This window comes from Leiobunum rupestre, chromosome 1, assembly GCF_980474605.1.
Source record: "Leiobunum rupestre chromosome 1, qqLeiRupe1.1.hap1, whole genome shotgun sequence".
Taxonomy (NCBI): Eukaryota; Metazoa; Arthropoda; class Arachnida; order Opiliones; family Sclerosomatidae; genus Leiobunum; species Leiobunum rupestre.
In genome coordinates this window covers 71,449,843-71,470,866 of record NC_143384.1, presented here as the reverse complement: position 1 = coordinate 71,470,866, position 21,024 = coordinate 71,449,843, and the positions used below count along the sequence as shown (strand labels likewise).

Genomic DNA, 21,024 nt, shown 5'->3' with positions numbered 1-21,024 from the left:
TATATTTGCTTTGTGTACGTCGTTTATTAAGCGTTTCCTAATTTTGTATACAGGTCGACGGCTCGGCCGGGACAAATGATGAAAAACCCCTATAATGCTTAGGTGGTGCACGGGGTATATAAATACAATAGTCTGATGTTTCCGTTGGCAAAATAGTTGGTCAGTTTGATGGCGAGAAATACGAGCGTACTCGTATGGAGTCAGTGTTTATAATAGTTCCGATTTAATATCTCATTATTATTTTCCAAAATTAAGCGCGTTTTTCACTTTTGAAAGCATTTCAATTTTTAATAGACCTTGTCAGTAATCCATACCTCTACTTGAAATGCTTATCGCGTCCGATTTTCGTCTCGATGTGGCTGACGATTTTTTTGACGTCACAATGTTAACTTAACAAACCACAACGTGAGAGGGGAGCGCGTGCAGCGGGGATTTTTTCTCCTATAGGCGGGGCCAAAGCCGTCAGAGTGATCTTACCATACGGGATACAGCAGGATAAGCATTCCAAGTAGATCTATGGATTCCTGGCCTTGACTGGTCCGTCGAAAAGGCTGCCGGTGGACAGTCGTCAATTTTCCGGGCATCCTCCAAATACTAGGAGCAGTTCGCGGAGAGTTGTCAGTCCGTCGATACGTAATGGTTTACGTTGTCATTGGCGAAACAGACAATCATTTAAAAAATTGCATTGGGTGAATAGGAAGTGTCATACTTATGTTTATTATCCACTTATGCTTATATCAAGTATTTCTTTATTTAACTGACCCGTCTACATTCCGCGGGCCCTTGCAATTTGGCCTTTTTAATTATATTTTATACAAAAACAACTCTTCAAAACTCAATGGGTGAAAATTTGGTTCTCCATCTAATCAATACCCCAGATTCGAATTCTGAGAGCTTTCTGATTGACGGTTTTGAAACGAAACGCTTACCCAATTCCGGCACTTGACCTCCAAAAAATTAGCCTCGATTGGTCGCTGTATTTTCCTATCACGGCCAACTGTGGCATCAAAGTTGGCCGTTGTCTTATTTTTAGTTGGTTACAGGAAGTGATGGGTAAACGCTATTGACTACGCGTCATTCCACGTGAAATCGTCAAGCGTTGTTGCTCGATAGTGATGGATTTCACTCAAAATTTTTTCCCTGGTTTATTTACCCTAATATGAAACCTCCTGGAGTTTAGCGGGCTAATTTCAAAAATTTGAAAAGTTATAATTTTTTGAAATTTCCTGCATTTTGGCTAGAGTTTCGTTACTTAATAAACATTTTTTTCAGTAACATGATTCGTAAAGCTCCTCAAAATATGGAAACTGGTACTCTTTGGTAAAAAGACCTACAGATTCCGAATTTGGCTTCCAATTTACTCAATGGGCTCTAGTTTTTGACAGTACGAAGCTTCTTATCTACAGTCGACTAACTTAAATGACGGGATTCTAATACGTTTCTCGCTGAAGTTGACAGTAGCAACAAATCCGTATGGCTATCTCTGTACTGTACACCAACGCTGATACATTAATATTCATTGTAGTACTTCCAGACAATAATTGTTGACAGTACGAATAATCCCGCTAGGCAAGTAGGCATCCACAATACTGAATCTTGGGCATTAAAATCGCTTAAAATGAAGTCTTAAAAATTTTAGCGACCCAAATAATAGTTTTACACGAGCTTACTGTATCGAGTTTGTTAGCTATACTAAGCTAAAAAAACACGCTGATTTATTTTAGTATAGATATATATTTTTTTTATATTCATACAAAACCCTATCCAAAAAAACCAATAGCTTTATCGGCGATTTCATCTCAAATCGCATCTCCAAAAATTAAACTACTTCAGCCCTTACAAAATATCTGCCCTGCCAGGAGCCTTACTTAATGCCTATCCTAGGCTCGTGTAAGACTAAAAAGCAACTTTAAGGAAAGACGACGTTATGACGTAAGAGAAGTTATCTTTCACAAAATAATGGAAACGAAATTTTAAACTACGGACTAAACAAATTGCATTAAATTTGCCCAAACCACTTATTTAATTATTTATTTTTTACTGCAGTTTAATCTATTTGAAACATTGCCATTAACCCATCTTTTAACGTTTCTACTAATTTAAAACTCTTTAAAGATTACTGCTTCATTTTTTCGTGGAAATTTTTAAACTTAGGCATTTTAATTGCCAAAGCATTAAATTTGTATTCGGAAACGGTGCGTTTTGTTTCAAAAATAATTAGGGTATATGTATTTTCAAAATGCGTCGCAGATTTGCCAGGTTCGTACATTGAATTTAAATTAAAACTAATTTTACTAACAAACTATCAAAACGAGATTTATAGGCCATTTCAGTGGGGTTGTTAGTCATTTTGGGAGGGCTAAAACTCCCGCAAAAACCGATCGTTCCGGGAGTAGTGGCGAACTCCTGTAATCCCAAGCGTCTGGGAGGCAGAGTTTGTGGATGGCCGTATGAGGACGACCACCAATCCCCCAACCCAACCTTGTCCCCACCCCTGTCCCCACATATCCCCCCGTTGGCGTGGCCATTACACATATCTCGCCCTGATTAATCAGTGGACGAGCGGACTGAATTTGTCCCACACGTTACAATCACGAATAAAAAAACGATCGTACCGCCTTCAAAATATACTTGTATCCAATAAGAACTTAGATTGCATTATAAATCGAATATAATATGGTTTATTAACGTTAACATAAGTAACATAATATAAAATAAGTATGATAATTAGCAAAGGTTATCACCGAACTAATTTTCAGAACTATTGAGTAATAAAGATTTAGTCAAGCTTAGAGCCCTCTAGTGTCTAAATAATAAAATATACTACTACTACTACTACTACTACTACTACTACTACTACTACCAAGGACGAAAATATATTACTCAAAAGGTCAGTGTCGAAAAAAGGTAAGCCGAGAAAATTACCATTAAATCAATGGTCAATCAAAGTGTCATACTTTGCGTTAGTATGCGATTTATGGCGTAATTTAATTTAAGATGGATACTTTTGGCTTGTTCTGGAACAAAACGCTAAATTAAACTAATCGCTTGCTCTGGAGGAGATAATTGCTCTTTCACCGTGAACTATTCGTCAAGGTCAAAATATTGGGGTAACACTACGTAACCCTCTTCAAAAGCGGAAGTAAAAGAGAGAAAAATGACAAAATCATTCGCTCGTCCAGGCAGCCATTTTGTGAGAATGTTTTTACCCTGACTAGAACTACTCGCCACCACAGAATCGGAGTAAAATGACCTCATAGGTTTACTTTTATTACTCTACACCGAAATCCCAGAACAAGCTGAAAGAAACCACCTCATGATTTCCAAATTTTAGGAAATACCTTCCTATAACATCTTCGCTAACCAGTGGTAATTACAGTAGCACTTACAATGAACATTTCTTAATAACAATAGTTCTGTTCAATGAACTCGTAGCTTAAGGAGCCAAATATTATACCGATCTGTTCAGTCTCTCGAATAAAATAATTATGTAATAATAATTCCTAGCTTGCTAGTGGGTGTGGCTTGTGTTCGTTGCCATGGTAACGCGTATAGGTCGGCCATGACATTAAGACTGCGATGGTGGTCACGTGATTATTTCGCCGAATCGCGTGGCATTTAACCTCGTGATCTGTGACGTGAAACTAATGTCATGGCCGCCGTTTCAAGGCGGGGTTTGGCTAGGACGTACGCCTACGACACGATGAGCAAGCACCCACCCAATAATAATGAGCTAGGCTTATGCTCAAGCAAACACCCATGGACAGTAAATTAAGAGGACAGGTTTTCGATACCCTTCCACAGTGCATTTTATTTCTCGCCACGTATCAATCAGCTCGAGAGACTCCGAGAGAGTCTTGCAAGGTCGTTTGTACCACGTGATCTTAAAATTTCAAAATGGCAATCTAACGCGGTTGATATTGTTACGTAATTTTTTGCGCTTTATATTTTAGTAATTTTTAATTTTGGTTTTTTAATTCAATAAAAACTATCAACTGATATTTAGTATATCATATTGAATCTATAAAAACGTGAAAAAAATACCTTTTGGCTTAAAAATGTACTTCGTGTTTATATTTTTTCTTTTTTCGAACAGTATCGTCATAAGTTAATGATACCTATCATTAACTTATGGTATCGTCCACTCTTAGCGATACTTGTTTAGTTTTTCAAATAACCTTGGCCAACTCACTTAGTGTGATTGGTTTACGGGGGCTAAAAACCTTGCTTTTTACCGATCCTCTAAAATCTACTCTCCATGAACCACCTAACGTCCAAATCATCTAGCGACTTCCCACATTTCGAAAGTAAAACCAGAAAACGTACAACACAAGAGGAGCTGTGATCGATGCCAGCTTGGGGCACTGAGGGAAAACTCGGAGATACTTCTTCCGCGTTGAGTTTGCAAGTTCTCTCCCCACTGGAGAAAAGGTTTTCCCTTTTCCATTGAAACTTGTGAACGGTAAAAGTGAGTGTAGATAACTGTTGCCTCACGTGGCATCTTGAGGAGTGCGAACAATAGCACATGAATTAATGGCTTTAAACGTTGCCTTCGTTATAACGGAGGCAATGCTTTAAAAGTCTCTCTATGACTTAGGCCTTGGGTATTAGCCTAGCTGCTTATTATTATTTTTATTAAAAACTTCGATAGGTGTCCAAGTGTTTGCCCAAAAATACAAAATTGAAATCTTAACGATGCAACTCGGTCATTTTAAGGGGTTTATGTAGCTCATTTCTGGCAATTTATATAACTTTATTACCTCAATGATTCTGGATGAGTCCGTGTTATTGTTGCCTAAAAATTTTACTAATGGTCACCAAGAGTTGTAAGGAAGTTCGCTAATCACTTGCCCAATCGCAGCGAAAACAAATATGACGTATAAAAAATTTCTAACAGAATTACGCCTACACGAAAAAGACTCATCTATTCGTTTGTTTCTACTCTCAGATGTTTATGAGATATCTTTTACGAGTGAAGTATACAACGTTGACCCTCAGTTCCCAGTTCCGGAAGAATCTCACCGTATATCTAGATATCACTATATAATTTCCAAATTTTGTATTAATTAAGTATGTTTCGATGGGTCTCGAACCCTTTGTCGGGAAAATTAAAGAACTTAAGAACTAAGGAAGAAGCGTTTTACGCCCTGGCTAACTTCAATGGCACACAGTGAAATTGCCCCCATTTCATTAAGTATAAAGATTGCCCCATTTAATAAGTTACGAAGATTGCCCCATTTGATAAGTTACGAAGATTGCCCCATTTGATAAGTTACGAAGATTGCCCCATTTGATAAGTTACGAAGATTGCCCCATTTGATAAGTTACGAAGATTGCCCCATTTGATAAGTTACGAAGATTGCCCCATTTGATAAGTTACGAAGATTGCCCCATTTGATAAGTTACGAAGATTGCCCCATTTGATAAGTTACGAAGATTGCCCCATTTGATAAGTTACGAAGATTGCCCCATTTGATAAGTTACGAAGATTGCCCCATTTGATAAGTTACGAAGATTGCCCCATTTAATATGTTACGAACATTGCCCCATTTAATATGTTACGAACATTGCCCCATTTGATAAGTTACGAAGATTGCCCCATTTAATATGTTACGAAGATTGCCCCATTTAATATGTTACGAAGATTGCCCCATTTAATATGTTACGAACATTGCCCCATTTAATATGTTACGAAGATTGCCCCCCTTTCATTAGTTACGAAGATTGCCTCCCTTTCAATTGTTACGAAGATTGCCCCCATTTCGTTAGTTACCCCGTATATTAGTTTTGAAGTCTTCACCCCCCCCCCCCCCCCCCAAGATTAGTTATGAAGACTGCACCCCCCTAGATTAGTTATGAAGATGGCACCCGCAAGATTAGTTATGAAGATGGCACCCGCAAGATTTGTTATGAAGATTGCACCCCCAAATTATTTATAAAGATTTGCTAAATGTATGCTTATGAAGATTCCCTACTCGTATACTTACGAAAATCCCCAGCTCGTATACTTATGAAGATTCCACCTCGTATACTTACGAAGATTCCCCAATCTTATACTTGCGAAGATTCCCAATCTTATACTTACGAAGATTCCCAATCTTATACTTACGAAGATTCCCAATCTTATACTTACGAAGATTCCCAATCTTATACTTACGAAGATTCCCAATCTTATACTTACGAAGATTCCCAATCTTATACTTACGAAGATTCCCAATCTTATACTTACGAAGATTCCCCCTCGTAAACTTACGAAGATTCTCCCCTCGTAAACTTACGAAGATTCTCCCCTCGTAAACTTACGAAGATTCTCCCCTCGTAAACTTACGAAGATTCTCCCCTCGTAAACTTACGAAGATTCTCCCCTCGTAAACTTACGAAGATTCTCCCCTCGTAAACTTACGAAGATTCTCCCCTCGTAAACTTACGAAGATTCTCCCCTCGTAAACTTACGAAGATTCTCCCCTCGTAAACTTACGAAGATTCTCCCCTCATATACTTACGAAGATTCCCCCCTCATATACTTACGAAGATTCCCCCCTCATATACTTACGAAGATTCCCCCCTCGTATACTTACGAAGATTCCCCCCTCGTATACTTACGAAGATTCCCCCTCGTATACTTACGAAGATTCCCCCTCGTATACTTACGAAGATTCCCCCTCGTATACTTACGAAGATTCCCCCTCGTATACTTACGAAGATTCCCCCTCGTATACTTACGAAGATTCCCCCTCGTATACTTACGAAGATTCCCCGTTCGTATACTTACGAAGATTCCCCGTTCGTATACTTACGAAGATTCCCCGTTCGTATACTTACGAAGATTCCCCGTTCGTATACTTACGAAGATTTCCCCGTTCGTATACTTACGAAGATTTCCCCCTCGTATACTTACGAAGATTCCCCCCTCGTATACTTACGAAGATTACCCCCTCGTATACTTACGAAGATTACCCCCTCGTATACTTACGAAGATTACCCCCTCGTATACTTACGAAGATTCCCCCCTCGTATACTTACGAAGATTACCCCCTCGTATACTTACGAAGATCCCCCCCTCGTATACTTACGAAGATTCCCCCTCGTATACTTACGAAGATTCCCCCCTCGTATACTTACGAAGATTTCCCCCTCGTATACTTACGAAGATTCCCCCCTCGTATACTTACGAAGATTACCCCCTCGTATACTTACGAAGATTAACCCCTCGTATACTTACGAAGATTCCCCCCTCGTATACTTACGAAGATTCCCCCCTCGTATACTTACGAAGATTCCCCCCTCGTATACTTACGAAGATTCCCCCCTCGTATACTTACGAAGATTCCCCCCTCGTATACTTACGAAGATTCCCCCCTCGTATACTTACGAAGATTCCCCCCTCGTATACTTATAATGAAGATTCCCCCCTCGTATACTTATAATGAAGATTCCCCCCTCGTATACTTAAAATGAAGATTGCCCCCTCGTATACTTATAATGAAGATTCCCCCCTCGTATACTTAAAATGAAGATTGCCCCCTCGTATACTTATAATGAAGATTGCCCCCTCGTATACTTATAATGAAGATTCCCCCCTCGTATACTTACGAAGATTCCCCCCTCGTATACTTACGAAGATATCCCCCTCGTATACTTACGAAGATTCCCCCCTCGTATACTTACGAAGATTCCCCCCTCGTATACTTACGAAGATTCCCCCCTCGTATACTTACGAAGATTCCCCCCTCGTATACTTACGAAGATTCCCCCCTCGTATACTTACGAATATTCCCCCCTCGTATACTTACGAATATTCCCCCCTCGTATACTTATAATGAAGATTCCCCCCTCGTATACTTATAATGAAGATTCCCCCCTCGTATACTTAAAATGAAGATTGCCCCCTCGTATACTTATAATGAAGATTCCCCCCTCGTATACTTAAAATGAAGATTGCCCCCTCGTATACTTATAATGAAGATTCCCCCCTCGTATACTTAAAATGAAGATTGCCCCCTCGTATACTTATAATGAAGATTGCCCCCTCGTATACTTATAATGAAGATTCCCCCCTCGTATACTTATAATGAAGATTCCCCCCTCGTATACTTACGAAGATTCCCCCCTCGTATACTTACGAAGATTTCCCCCTCGTATACTTACGAAGATTCCCCCCTCGTATACTTACGAAGATTCCCCCCTCGTATACTTACGAAGATTCCCCCCTCGTATACTTACGAAGATTCCCCCTCGTATACTTACGAAGATTACCCCCTCGTATACTTACGAAGATTAACCCCTCGTATACTTACGAAGATTCCCCCCTCGTATACTTACGAAGATTCCCCCCTCGTATACTTACGAAGATTCCCCCCTCGTATACTTACGAAAATTCCCCCCTCGTATACTTATAATGAAGATTCCCCCCTCGTATACTTATAATGAAGATTCCCCCCTCGTATACTTAAAATGAAGATTGCCCCCTCGTATACTTATAATGAAGATTCCCCCCTCGTATACTTAAAATGAAGATTGCCCCCTCGTATACTTATAATGAAGATTGCCCCCTCGTATACTTATAATGAAGATTCCCCCCTCGTATACTTATGAACCTTGCCCCTCATAGATTAATTCTGAAGATCCCCCCCCCCTCATATACTTATGAAGATTTCCCCTCGTAGATTAGTTCTGAAGATTGACCACTTGGAAAAATATCTACAGGACCCACTCGAATTACAGAAGCAGTGTACTTCACTCTTAAAAGATATTTTATACTTTTGATACTATGTAAGTCTAATAAATAACCGCTGCAATTATTAACTTATCGGGAATATCACCCGCACTTACCATTGTATCGTAGATTCCACTTTATCATTGCCAAATATTGTTAGGTATACGAAAATTCTAAAGAATCTTAAACTATGACTAAATGTAAACATTATTATACTTATGCGATACGCATATCTTTTAAACGGAGGAAATTGAACGCGTGTACCCTAGTTGAAAGTAGAACCCGTATCTGTTTCGTCAGTTAAGTTTAAAAAGGATGAGCCGCCAGATATCTTCAAAGGGAGATAAAAAGTGGGCTACGACCCCGTTTCGATGTCGATTCGTTGATGAAAATGTCCAAAGCCCGTTAACCCACACTCGAGGACGATCGTTATTCGATTCGTCGTGTTCTATACACACGCAGGTTTGACTCTGGCGAATATTTTTACACGCTATTGTTGGTCTTCAATTTCGCTATAAATATTCTATTTTCTTCGGTAATTGTTTGTAAATTTACATGTGGTATTTTTCTAATACTGGTACGAATGTCTTAATTAAAAAATATATAATTAATTATTATTTATGAGTTTTACTAATATCTAATAATATTAGTAAGTTTAGTAAAATGATTACTATTGGTTAGGTTAGTAATAATAATACAAAGGAAATTTACGAATATCTTATGAAATATTTATAATCAAAAATTCTCAGTAAATTAACTAATATCTTATGAAATATTTATAATCAAAGATTATCAGTAAATTAAGTAATATCTTATGAAATATTTATAATCAAAAATTCTCAGTCAATTAACTAATATCTTATGAAATATTTATAATCAAAGATTATCAGTAAATTAACTAATATCTTATGAAATATTTATAATAAAAAATTATCAGTAAATTAACTAATATTAAATATTATCAAATATTATTAGTATATTAATTGTTATCAAATATTATTAGTATATTAATTGTTATCAAATATTATTAGTATATTAATTGTTATCAAATATTATTAGTATATTAATTGTTATCAAATATTATTAGTATATTAATTGTTATCAAATATTATTACTATATTAATTGTTATTAAATATTATTAGTATATTAATTATTCCCAAATATTATTAGTATATTAACTAATATTAAATATTATTAGTATATTAACTAATATTAACCAATTATTAGTATATTAACTAATATTAACTATTATTAGTATATTAACTAATATTAACTATTATTAGTATATTAACTAATATTAACTATTATTAGTATATTAACTAGAACTGAAGAGAAGCACATTGTGAAAAACTAAATGAAAAGAGACTTAAAACGGTTTTAAAATTCACAATTTATTTATCCTCCGAAACGTTGGATTTTTTAAATAAATAAATTGTGAATTTTAAAACCGTTTTAAGTCTCTTTTCATTTAGTATATTAACTAATATTAACTATTATTAGTATATTAACTATTATTAGTATATTAACTATTATTAAATATTATTAGTATATTAACTATTATTAAATATTATTAGTATATTAACTATTATTAAATATTATTAGTATATTAACTATTATTAAATATTATTAGTATATTAACTATTATTAAATATTATTAGTATTTTAAACGTTAGTTAATATACTAATAATATTTAATATTATTAAATATTATTAGTATATTAACTATTATTAAATATTATTAGTATTTTAAACATTATTATATATTATTAGTATTTTAAACATTATTAAATATTATTAGTATATTAACTATTATTAAATATTATTAGTATTTTAAACATTATTAAATATTATTAGTATATTAACTATTATTAAATATTATTAGTATTTTAAACAATATTAAGTATTAATAGTAAATTTACCAAAATGATTCGATATTATTAGTAAATTTACCAAAATGATTCGATATTATTAGTAAATTTACCAAAATGATTCGATATTATTAGTAAATTTACCAAAATGATTCGATATTATTAGTAAATTTACCAAATTGATTCGATATTATTAGTAAATTTACCAAATTGATTCGATATTATTACTTTATGAAATATTTACTCACCACTGCTACTATATTTTGTCGTTACTTTAAGTATAACGACTTAAAATAAATTAAGACATATTTTTTTATAATTTTAAATTAAACTTTACGTATTATCTATTAACTACATAATTATAAGTATAGTCAATGGATGTCGTAGAATGTAGGCTTTTTTTAAATACACATTACATTAATTAAATTATAAACGATTATATTATTTAAATTATTAACGATTACAGGTCTAACTGTCCAAATAGATATTTTAAAATTACCATAACGTCGAGTGCTTTTCTTAGATAATTACACACTCTAGAGTAACACGGGTTAATTAATTAAGTTGGGGTTTTAGTGCAGGCGCTATAGTAGCCAGGGACGAAATTGGGCCAAGAGACCTAATCCAATATTTATTAATATATTCCAAAATATTCTTACTTTGATTTTTGTATTGGTCAATCTTAAAATTGATTTCGTTAAACTCGGCGGTTAATCGCTACTGCTAGCTGGCGGACCGGTGCGTTCCTGCTATAAGAGTATCTAAAGGTTGGAACATGCGGTACTAGTACGGGCATCATGGGTCGATCGCAACAGCTCAGGTAAAAACGGGGGTTGTGTGGGGCGGGGGACTAAATTACTCAGGTGTGTTAAATCGCCGGCACACACGTGCGCCTTTTCATACAAGTCAACGGTATATTGTCTTGCGTATACGGGTCGCTTACAAAGAGCCCCCGTAAATGATTCTATCCCTCATACCCTCCCCCCCCCCCCCACGCCCACATCTTATGAATTTTTATTTAAATTGTATTTGTGGCTCCCGAATTATATAATTATATAATGTATCACGATTAATTGATTAAAAAAATTCTTCACTATTAAATTATTTAAATCTCGATGAAGTTATTTAAATCTCGATGAAGTTATTTAAATCTCGATGAAGTTATTTAAATCTCGATGAAGTTATTTAAATCTCGATGAAGTTATTTAAATCTCGATGAAGTTATTTAAATCTCGATGAAGTTATTTAAATCTCGATGAAGTTATTTAAATCTCGATTAAGTTATTTAAATCTCGATGAGTTATTTAAATCTCGATTAAGTTATTTAAATCTCGATTAAGTTATTTAAATCTCGATTAAGTTATTTAAATCTCGATTAAGTTATTTAAATCTCGATGAAGTTATTTAAATCTCGATGAAGTTATTTAAATCTCGATGAAGTTATTTAAATCTCGATTAAGTTATTTAAATCTCGATTAAGTTATTTAAATCTCGATTAAGTTATTTAAATCTCGATTAAGTTATTTAAATCTCGATTAAGTTATTTAAATCTCGATTAAGTTATTTAAATCTCGATTAAGTTATTTAAATCTCGATTAAGTTATTTAAATCTCGATTAAGTTATTTAAATCTCGAGGCTTATTATATTTTAGACCTTTTTTTTAAATTGGTTCTTTAAAAGATTAAGTAAGGGTAATTAACCAGTGTGTTAAGTAAAAATAACCAGTAAGACGCGTATGTCTGAGGTTTTTTAATAAAATTCAGTGGAATGGCCTTCCGATTTAGGCCACGCCTACCGTGTCAAGATATCGTGCGCAGTGAGTTGGTCCATGTTGTAAGTGTGAACTTGGCTTTAGTCTCGTTATTATTAAATTATAGGTTTTAACACCACTAATAAAAGATATCAATCTTGGAATATGACTCGCTTCTCAGAGTTTAAATACTGGGTTACTTCGAGTTAATATCAGAGCGGAAACTATAAAGATAGCAAGGACTATAATAATAGTATAAACAAACCAATTGAACTTGCTCGTGACACTTTTATTTCTCCCAAGGTTAATTTTTATTGATGGTCTGTTTCACCAAGAATTAATTTCTACTGTAGAGAGAATAACTATGTTGATAAGATTTTTAGCGTTGCACACAATCACTCTCACACTCTAGTAATTACATGTAGCTCATTCCCCTTGAAAAATCAAACAGCCTGGTATCACAGTCGATACCTAAAAATGACGTATTTCGACGAAATTGAAGTGCACATCGATGACGTTTTTTATCCCCCCCCTCCATATAATGCAGGATAAACTTTTATCATGATTTTATCGTTTCGACAGTTATTCTCGGAGTCCCTAAGCAGAAATAAATACATAATGTTAAGTTAAAAGGAGCCACCTATGGACTGCATTGTAAAGGATGATAAAATTGGCGAATAAGTAGATAAGTCCATAATGAAAAGGGATAATAAAGCTAAACCCTAAACAAATTTGAAGAAATTTAAAAACTTACTAATAGCTCGTACCGAGAGGTCTTCGAGCAAACAAAAACGCGAAACTCGGACCAAATAGATCTTCGAATGAATAATTAAATTAAATTAAATAAAATTTAATTTAATTATTCACTCAAAGACCTTTTAAAAATTAAAATATTGTAATCTATTCTCCACGCCTATATTAAAAATGTCAACCCACCCTGCGAAATTTGAATTTATATGGAGACGAATTTCCTGTCTCGCGTAGTTTCATGTTTTCGGTTTAAAATCGGCCGCGTTTCAGACGACTCGTAACGAAATAGCAGTTTCTCATTGATCTTTCAAATAAATTAAAATTTTGCTGGGTGGGTCGCCATTTTTACCGACCTTTTAATATAGGCGTATAAGAAACATGTTTTGTGAAATTCAATTTTTAGTTTATTATAAAATTTCTATATACTGTTTTGGTATACACGTTTTTAAAAATGCAAATAAATTATTTAATTTATTATCCATGCACACACATATATATATATATATATATACCGATTTTGTAATTACGAACAATTTTGTGAAATTTACTCAAAATTATCGATAATTTTTTTCCAGGTGTAAATATAACATAATTTAAATTAACTCACTATTTAAAAACGCAATATTCCAAAGTTTATAATTTAATGCTCTGACGGGGAATCACGCAGTCAGGTTTTTAACCTCGAAATGGCCGCGCTTTAATATCACTTCCAGGCATCAAACAAACCATAATTACGTAATTAGATATGACTTTTAACGCATTAAACTTAATTGCCGTAATATTATGAAGCGACGAAGCATCGCAAGCTTGTGTCGCCGGTGAAATAGAAACTATTGCGCATAAAATTTCAGCAAATATTTTTCACTGCATCATCAAGATCCAAGAATATATATATTTATATTTAGGGAGAATGAGCAGGTCGAGACGATAAGGGTCTAGTTTTCCCACAGGTACGAATGGGGGAGGGGACAACGTCACCAGGTGGTGCAGGGAACCAATGAAATACCGGGCTGATTTCGCCGAAGTTCATTTTACCAGAGAAAATTGTCGGATACTGTAGAGTTCGCGAAGAACAGAATCAGAAACGATAATATGTTGGACGAAACTACACAACATTAAACAGGCGTAGATGTCTCTAGCTATATTATAAAAAATTACTCAATCAGTTCTACCATAAGTGTATAATATTGTTACATAAGTGTGACACATGCAAACGTTTTACTGAGAGCTATTCACAAGACAGACCGCATTACGGGCTTCGTCTCCATTTTGCGTCCGCTTGCTAACGCGTCACACGTAGCCTTTGACAGCGCCTCGCTATTCGGCCTGATTTTAGCACTTGGTAGCACATACGGCCAATCATATTCTGGAAACAAGTGCGTGAAACAGGTTAAATTCAAACGCCGGTGGATCCCTTTAAAGGGAGTATGAACTAAATCGAAAAATCGTCTGCTAAAACACGCTACGGCTTGCTTTAAACGTAACTAGCGCCAATCATCTAAAGCTTCCGTTAAACCTGGTGGCAGAAATGTAAAATTCATTGATCCACCATAAATATATAAGTTCATAGAAAGAAATACATTCTAGCGTAAGTGTATAATATTGCTACATAAGTGTGACAATTCCTATTCTTCACATGCCAAAATTTTACTGAAAGCTATTCACAAAACAGACTGCATTAATGGATTCGTCGCCGTTGTGCGTCCGCTTGCTAACGCGTTACACGTAGCCTTTGACAGCGCCTCGCTAGGGGGAGATTTTCTTCTCGTGATGACGTTACTCTGTTACTAGCTCTCAGAAAAATATTCCCCAAAGTGACAAACTTATGGAACTATATTATAGACTTATGGTTCTACCTGCGATAATTTAAATATATCGGAAAAACAAAAATAACCCGATGTTTTTGGTAAAATAAATTTCGGCGAAATGACGACGGTGTCATTATCCCTAGGTGTAAACAAATCCGTTCTTGTAACATCCGTTAAATAAAACGGTTTCGCAACATCCCAGCGAAATTAGCAAAATCATACAATTTTATAAACATCCGTTTTCATTTTATTCAAAATCTACCGATCGTGAAAATCATTAATTCTTTGATTTAAATTTAGCGTAATTATATTCGGTAAAACTTTTTTGTAAAGACTGCGCCTTGAATCTTTTGAAATAGGTAACGGTTACCGAATCCGACTCACGGTTAATTATTTTTACTGTTTAGAAAAACGTTTTTTTTGTGTTTCATTGTCGAGGTAATTTCGTTAAAACGTAAACGTACACCGCGAAGGAAATGTAACCGTTTAGTCGTCATACATTTTAACATATTGCCATATGGGTATTTTATTTTACTTGTGATTAGGCTTAGCCGAGTTTCATGACGCATCATAATTTTCCCAATAATAGCCTTATCTTTAATATATCTCTGCGGAATTATATATATTATATCTTATAAGAAAGCAGTATACAGCTAGGATTTAAGTATGAAACATGTACCATCCGAAGTTCGAGGTACTTTGCAATTCGTTTTCGACAACAAACCGTGAACTCAAAATTTACTAAGGGTATAATATGTACTACACAACGTAGAAAAGGTTCCTAATATTCATTGGTCAAAAAGCCTCCAATATCCAGAAATCATTTTTCAACCAAAAGACCTTAGTGTTCAATAGTAACCTAATTTAAATTAAGCCTAACCTTAATCTAATTAAAATTTAACCTAACCTGAACCTAATTTAAATTTAACCGAACCTCAACCTAATTTAAATTTAACTTAATCTGAACCTATTTTACCCTAAACCGACGCTTAACCTAATTTAACCTAAGCCGAACCTTAACCTAACTTAAATTTAAACTAACCTTAATCTAATTTATTTATTAGCCTAGCTGATTATTATTATTATTATTATTATTATTATTATTATTATTATTTAAATTTAACCTAACGTGAACCTAATTTAAATTTAACTTAACCTGAACCTAATTTAAATTTAACTTAATCTGAACCTAATTTAGCCTAAATTTAACTTAATCTGAACCTAATTTAGCCTAAATTTAACTTAATCTGAACCTAATTTAGCCTAAATTTAACTTAATCTGAACCTAATTTAGCCTAAATTTAACTTAATATGAACCTAATTTAGCCTAAATTTAACTTAATCTGAACCTAATTTAGCCTAAATTTAACTTAATCTGAACCTAATTTAGCCTAAAACAAACTTTAACCTAATTTAACGTAAGCCGAACCTCAACCTAATTTAAATTTAACCTAACGTGAACCTAATTTAAATTTAACTTAACCTGAACCTAATTTAAATTTAACTTAATCTGAACCTAATTTAGCCTAAATTTAACTTAATCTGAACCTAATTTAGCCTAAATTTAACTTAATCTGAACCTAATTTAGCCTAAATTTAACTTAATCTGAACCTAATTTAGCCTAAATTTAACTTAATCTGAACCTAATTTAGCCTAAATTTAACTTAATCTGAACCTAATTTAGCCTAAATTTAACTTAATCTGAACCTAATTTAGCCTAAATTTAACTTAATCTGAACCTAATTTAGCCTAAATTTAACTTAATCTGAACCTAATTTTGCCTAAACCAAACTTTAACCTAATTTAACCTAAGCCGAACCTCAACCTAATTTAAATTTAACCTAACCTCAACCTAATTTAAATTTAACCAAACCTTAACCTAATTTAAATTTAACCAAACCTCAACCTAATTTAATTTAAATTTAACCTAACCGGAACCTAATTTAAATTAAACCTAACCTTAACCTAATTTAACCTAGCATAAGCCTTAACCTAACCAAAACTAATCATAACAGCACGAAAAACTAGGCCTAGCCATCATAACGATTTTCATAAACACTAAAGAAAACAAGATGACGTAATCCGACGTCAATGAAATTGGGAACCGTGGCAATTTTCATTATCTTCTAAAATAACAGTTTAGGATTTTTTTAACTTTAAGATATTCATTTATTTAAAATCCATATTTTCCCCACGAATGGCTTAAAAAATCACTATAACACCAAATTTTCCGCAAAACCACTATTTCTTTTGAAAAATTAGCAAAGGCCTAAGAAGGTACGCATGTCTTTCAAGCAAATAACATAAGCATGATACGGAAATTAATACTTATCTATAAGGGCTATTATATACTTCTGATATTTCCTACTAACCGTACAATAAATCCTTACCGTTTAGTTAAAATCCAGACTGTAACTCGGTGAAGTTTCTATCATCATTCAAAAAAGATTTCTCGGAAACATAAAAATATATTTATTTTTAAAGTTTTTTGACTTTCTCTTGACGCGATGAGAAGAGAAGTCTCTTGGCGTTGAAGACCTCGAGGAATGTACATGTTTCGAGCAACAACTTACTCCCCTCGTCCGCCGAAGAAGAACACTTTTATCTTATCAGAAGCCGTATACATAGCTTACGAATAAGCTAATCTCGCGTATATCCGAGCACGGCGCAATTGGTTGGCGGTTTTTCTTTTATTATTTTATATTCCTGGCTATTCTTACGGTTTCCGTTTTGAAGACACTTAAGAGCCGACTAGAGTGTCGGCGAAAAAATATATTTCTTTTTAGTTAAGCGTTCTGCTTATCAAATTTAAATTGTCTTTTTGAAATTTTGCCAAGTTCCACTTTTTAATGAAGACAGATTTAATAATATTATGTGGTTTCTTTTCGCCTGTTCTCGGACTAAAAGTGTACTCTTTTTACTCTAAAACGTTTTATTCGCCTGTTCCGGGGATGAGAATTAATCCGCCCCTTAAACTATTCGCCTGTTCTCGGACTAAAAGTGTACTCTTTTTACCCTAAAACGTTTTATTCGACTGTTCCGGGGATGAGATTTACTCCGGTCCATAAACTATTCGCTTGTTAATTACGGAGTATTAGGGCTCCCTTTGAAAAGGTGTAAAGAGAGATTGGATTTGTCGTCTGCTAGCCAGAATTTATCTACTAAAAAGACCACAGGCAGCCATTTTGGAAAAACCTTTTTACTCCAACTCAAACTATTCGCCACCACAGAATTGGGGTAAAATGACGTCATAGAGTTACTCTTCTACCCTACTCCGAAATCCCGGAACAAGCGAAAAGGGTAAAAAGAGTACACTTTTAGTCCGAGAACAGGCGAAAAGAATATCGCGCGTTGCAGGAAATTGTTTTGAGCGCGTGACTCAAACCTTTTAAAAAGAACGCCCGGCGCGTGCAATTTTTATTTATGCTTAAATAAAGCTCGTGCACGATAAGCCTAATATATTTCGGAAGACACATTAAATATTTTTCTTCTAAATAATATAGTCTAAAATAGTAGAAAGAAAATGATGAAAGAATATTACTTTTTCAGTTTCATTTGCTGCGTTTTGTCCTTAATTTTGTTTTTCATCGCCGCTTTATTGTTCGTCGACAATGTCAACTTAACGAAGAAGATTTTGGACCAAGAAATCGCATTAAGCAGGGAGAAGGAAGTTGACAGCAAAAGCGTCCCGGAGTTTCAACGTGCTTGGGAGGTTATTGAATACTTCGAAGGCGGACACGAAGGACCGGACCATTTCGTCAACGTCAATCCCAACGAAAGTGACCGAAAGGTTTTGGTCTACTCGGCCTACTGGGATTATCGAAGAAAACCCGGTTGCGTCCGGTTGATAACTATTACCGTCTTTGAGAACCCGCCACTCATGCATTGCGCTTTCAAGACTGGTAACTTACGAAAAAATATGTGTATTTTCTTTCCCGAGTGGGAGATATTCGTTATTTTTGGTAATTAGATTCCAGCACCATCGGCAAACTTCTACACGTCGAGGGTAGAATGGTGGCCATCCTCGAACATCGTGAACAACCGTACGCTGGACACTTTGTGGACTGTTGCGTCGATGAGAAATACTTCACGATCTTTCCCAAACATGTTTACTTTTACATCGAAAATGATTTGTCCCGGGGGGTGAGAGTCCCGATCCACCAGAACAGGCCATTACCCATCGAACGCGATGAATCCATGGCCTTATGTCTCAAACCGATGCACGGGGACTTCAACGAATCTCTCACTCTTATCGAGTTCTTGGAATATTATCGTATGATGGGTGTTGAACATTTCTTCGTCTACATTGTCTCGGTGGGACCCCAAGTTCAACGGGTTTTGGACAAGTACGTCGAAGATGGGTTGATGACCACGCTAGAGTGGAATCTTCACGGGATCAAATCGGGACCCATGTCCGATATCAGGACTTACGGCGTCTATACGTCGTTGAACGAGTGCCTTTACCGAGTTATGGGTCGGTACCAGTACGTCGTCAACGTTGATTTTGACGAGTTTATAATACCGAAAGTAATTATTTAGTTAACATTCGGCCCCAAGTACCGATAAATATGAAACGTTTCGATGTCCATCAGGTACATCGTAGTTTGCACGAAGTGATGCTCAAAGCGGCTCCTCAGTTTGCCGGACCCCGGAGAAACGTCACCAAGATCTGTTACTCGGGTTTAGTCTTCAAGAACAAGTTCTTTTACCGTTTCAAGAAGGACGATTTCCATTTCAAACCCGCTCGTAGTTTGTCCCACAAGCAACAGCCGTATTTAGTTACTCGTTACAAGACCACAAAGTCCAACTTCCACTACGACTACAATCACAGGTCCAAATACATCGCCATCGCCGAAAATGTTCGTGAAATGGGAAATCATTACGTATACAGAAGCCAGCCAGGTACGTCTTGCTTGCACCAAAAGCGACATAAAACCCAAAAGTATGCCAGATCGTTATATTTTCCACTGATAGCTTGTCGCGAAGTTAAAAGATATAAAAATAAATTAGCCCATAGATCAATGAGAACGCTTCCAGTACATATAAATCTAGTTGGCTTTGTAGTCGATGGTGAGACTAGCTCCAAGCCCGTAGCCAGGGAGGGGGGGCATCTCTGGTACTGGGATCTCTTTCGCCCGACCTAGCCTCTATATCGATGTCCTGGCTACGGCCCTGACTAGCTCTCAGTAAATATTTCAAAAGGTGCAAAGGTAGGGCTGACACACGTTTGGGTCTTATGTCGCTTTTGCACTAAAAAGCTGTATTGAAAGCAGAAACGTTACCAATCAAGTCAGTTCCCAGGGCAGGATTAACGCGATTGGGGGTCCTGTGCAAAGTAGATTTTGGGGCCCCTAAAAAATTCAGACCTTACTTTTTGACTCAATAAACGCCAATGTGGGCCCCTGTGCCATGGCACACTTGGCACATGCCTTAATACGGGCCTGCCTATTCCCGTCGAAACAATATCCATTCCTATCCCATTTACATTTAAATCTTTGTCGTTCAACCATTCCCAATCCATTTGACACACAAACCGCCTATTCCTGAACTCCAAATTACCTTTTTCATCCATTCCCTAACCAAAATGAAGATACCAATCTGATTCCACCCTCATTCCCGTGGTAAATACTAAATAGTAAAAAACAGTTTCTATACAGCTCTCTATTTTACATGTCATTAGAAAGCTTTCGTAACGAGATATCGTCAATGGAAGAGCTTCTAATGACGCGTAAGAACTAGACAAACAGAGAGATGTTCCGGAAGAATTTGGAATGACTGCTTTTGTTGTTAAGGTTGCCACATGGCTCACGTGCCGTCCGACGTCGTGTCCCTTCACCATTACCGTTCCACTTGTCCCAAACCGATGTCAGTTTGCGCCAGTAGGACTTACTCCGTCGACAGAAGCGCCCATAGATTCGTCAACCAGCTTCTGAAAAAAGTCATCGAGAGATGCAAATATTTCTCCAAAAATATATGCTATCCTGCTTAAATTTCGAATATCTTTATCATTCCATTCATTTTGTGAATAAGAAATATTAGTTTTCTTTTTTTTTATTATCAAACATTTTTTTAAGAAACTATTACACATTTTTTCAGTATTTGCGTATAAACTCAACTTAAGTTTCTTTG

The 21,024-nt window shown here is 35.5% G+C and overlaps 2 protein-coding genes across 3 annotated transcripts in view; one reads left to right on the top strand and one right to left on the bottom strand.

Moving 5' to 3' along the window:
- LOC149966263 (uncharacterized) overlaps positions 1-17,578 on the bottom strand; it is a 27,041-nt gene extending 9,463 nt beyond the window's left edge. The window contains exon 1 of the mRNA XM_090181390.1: positions 17,286-17,578. The gene's annotated coding sequence lies outside the window, so the exon portion shown is untranslated. The remainder of the gene's footprint in view (positions 1-17,285) is intronic.
- On the top strand, positions 2,212-21,024 carry LOC149966262 (uncharacterized). 2 transcript variants are annotated; one of them, XM_090181410.1, is made up of 5 exons: positions 2,212-2,259; positions 18,445-18,797; positions 18,866-19,422; positions 19,488-19,797; positions 20,688-21,024. In XM_090181410.1, the coding sequence occupies exons 1-5, from the start codon at positions 2,240-2,242 to the stop codon at positions 20,882-20,884; spliced, it is 1,437 nt and encodes a 478-aa protein (XP_090037536.1). In that variant the 5' UTR covers positions 2,212-2,239; the 3' UTR covers positions 20,885-21,024. The 2 variants fall into 2 exon arrangements, with proteins under 2 accessions (XP_090037536.1, XP_090037527.1); XM_090181401.1 differs by lacking the exon at positions 2,212-2,259 and having other exon boundaries at positions 18,298-18,797.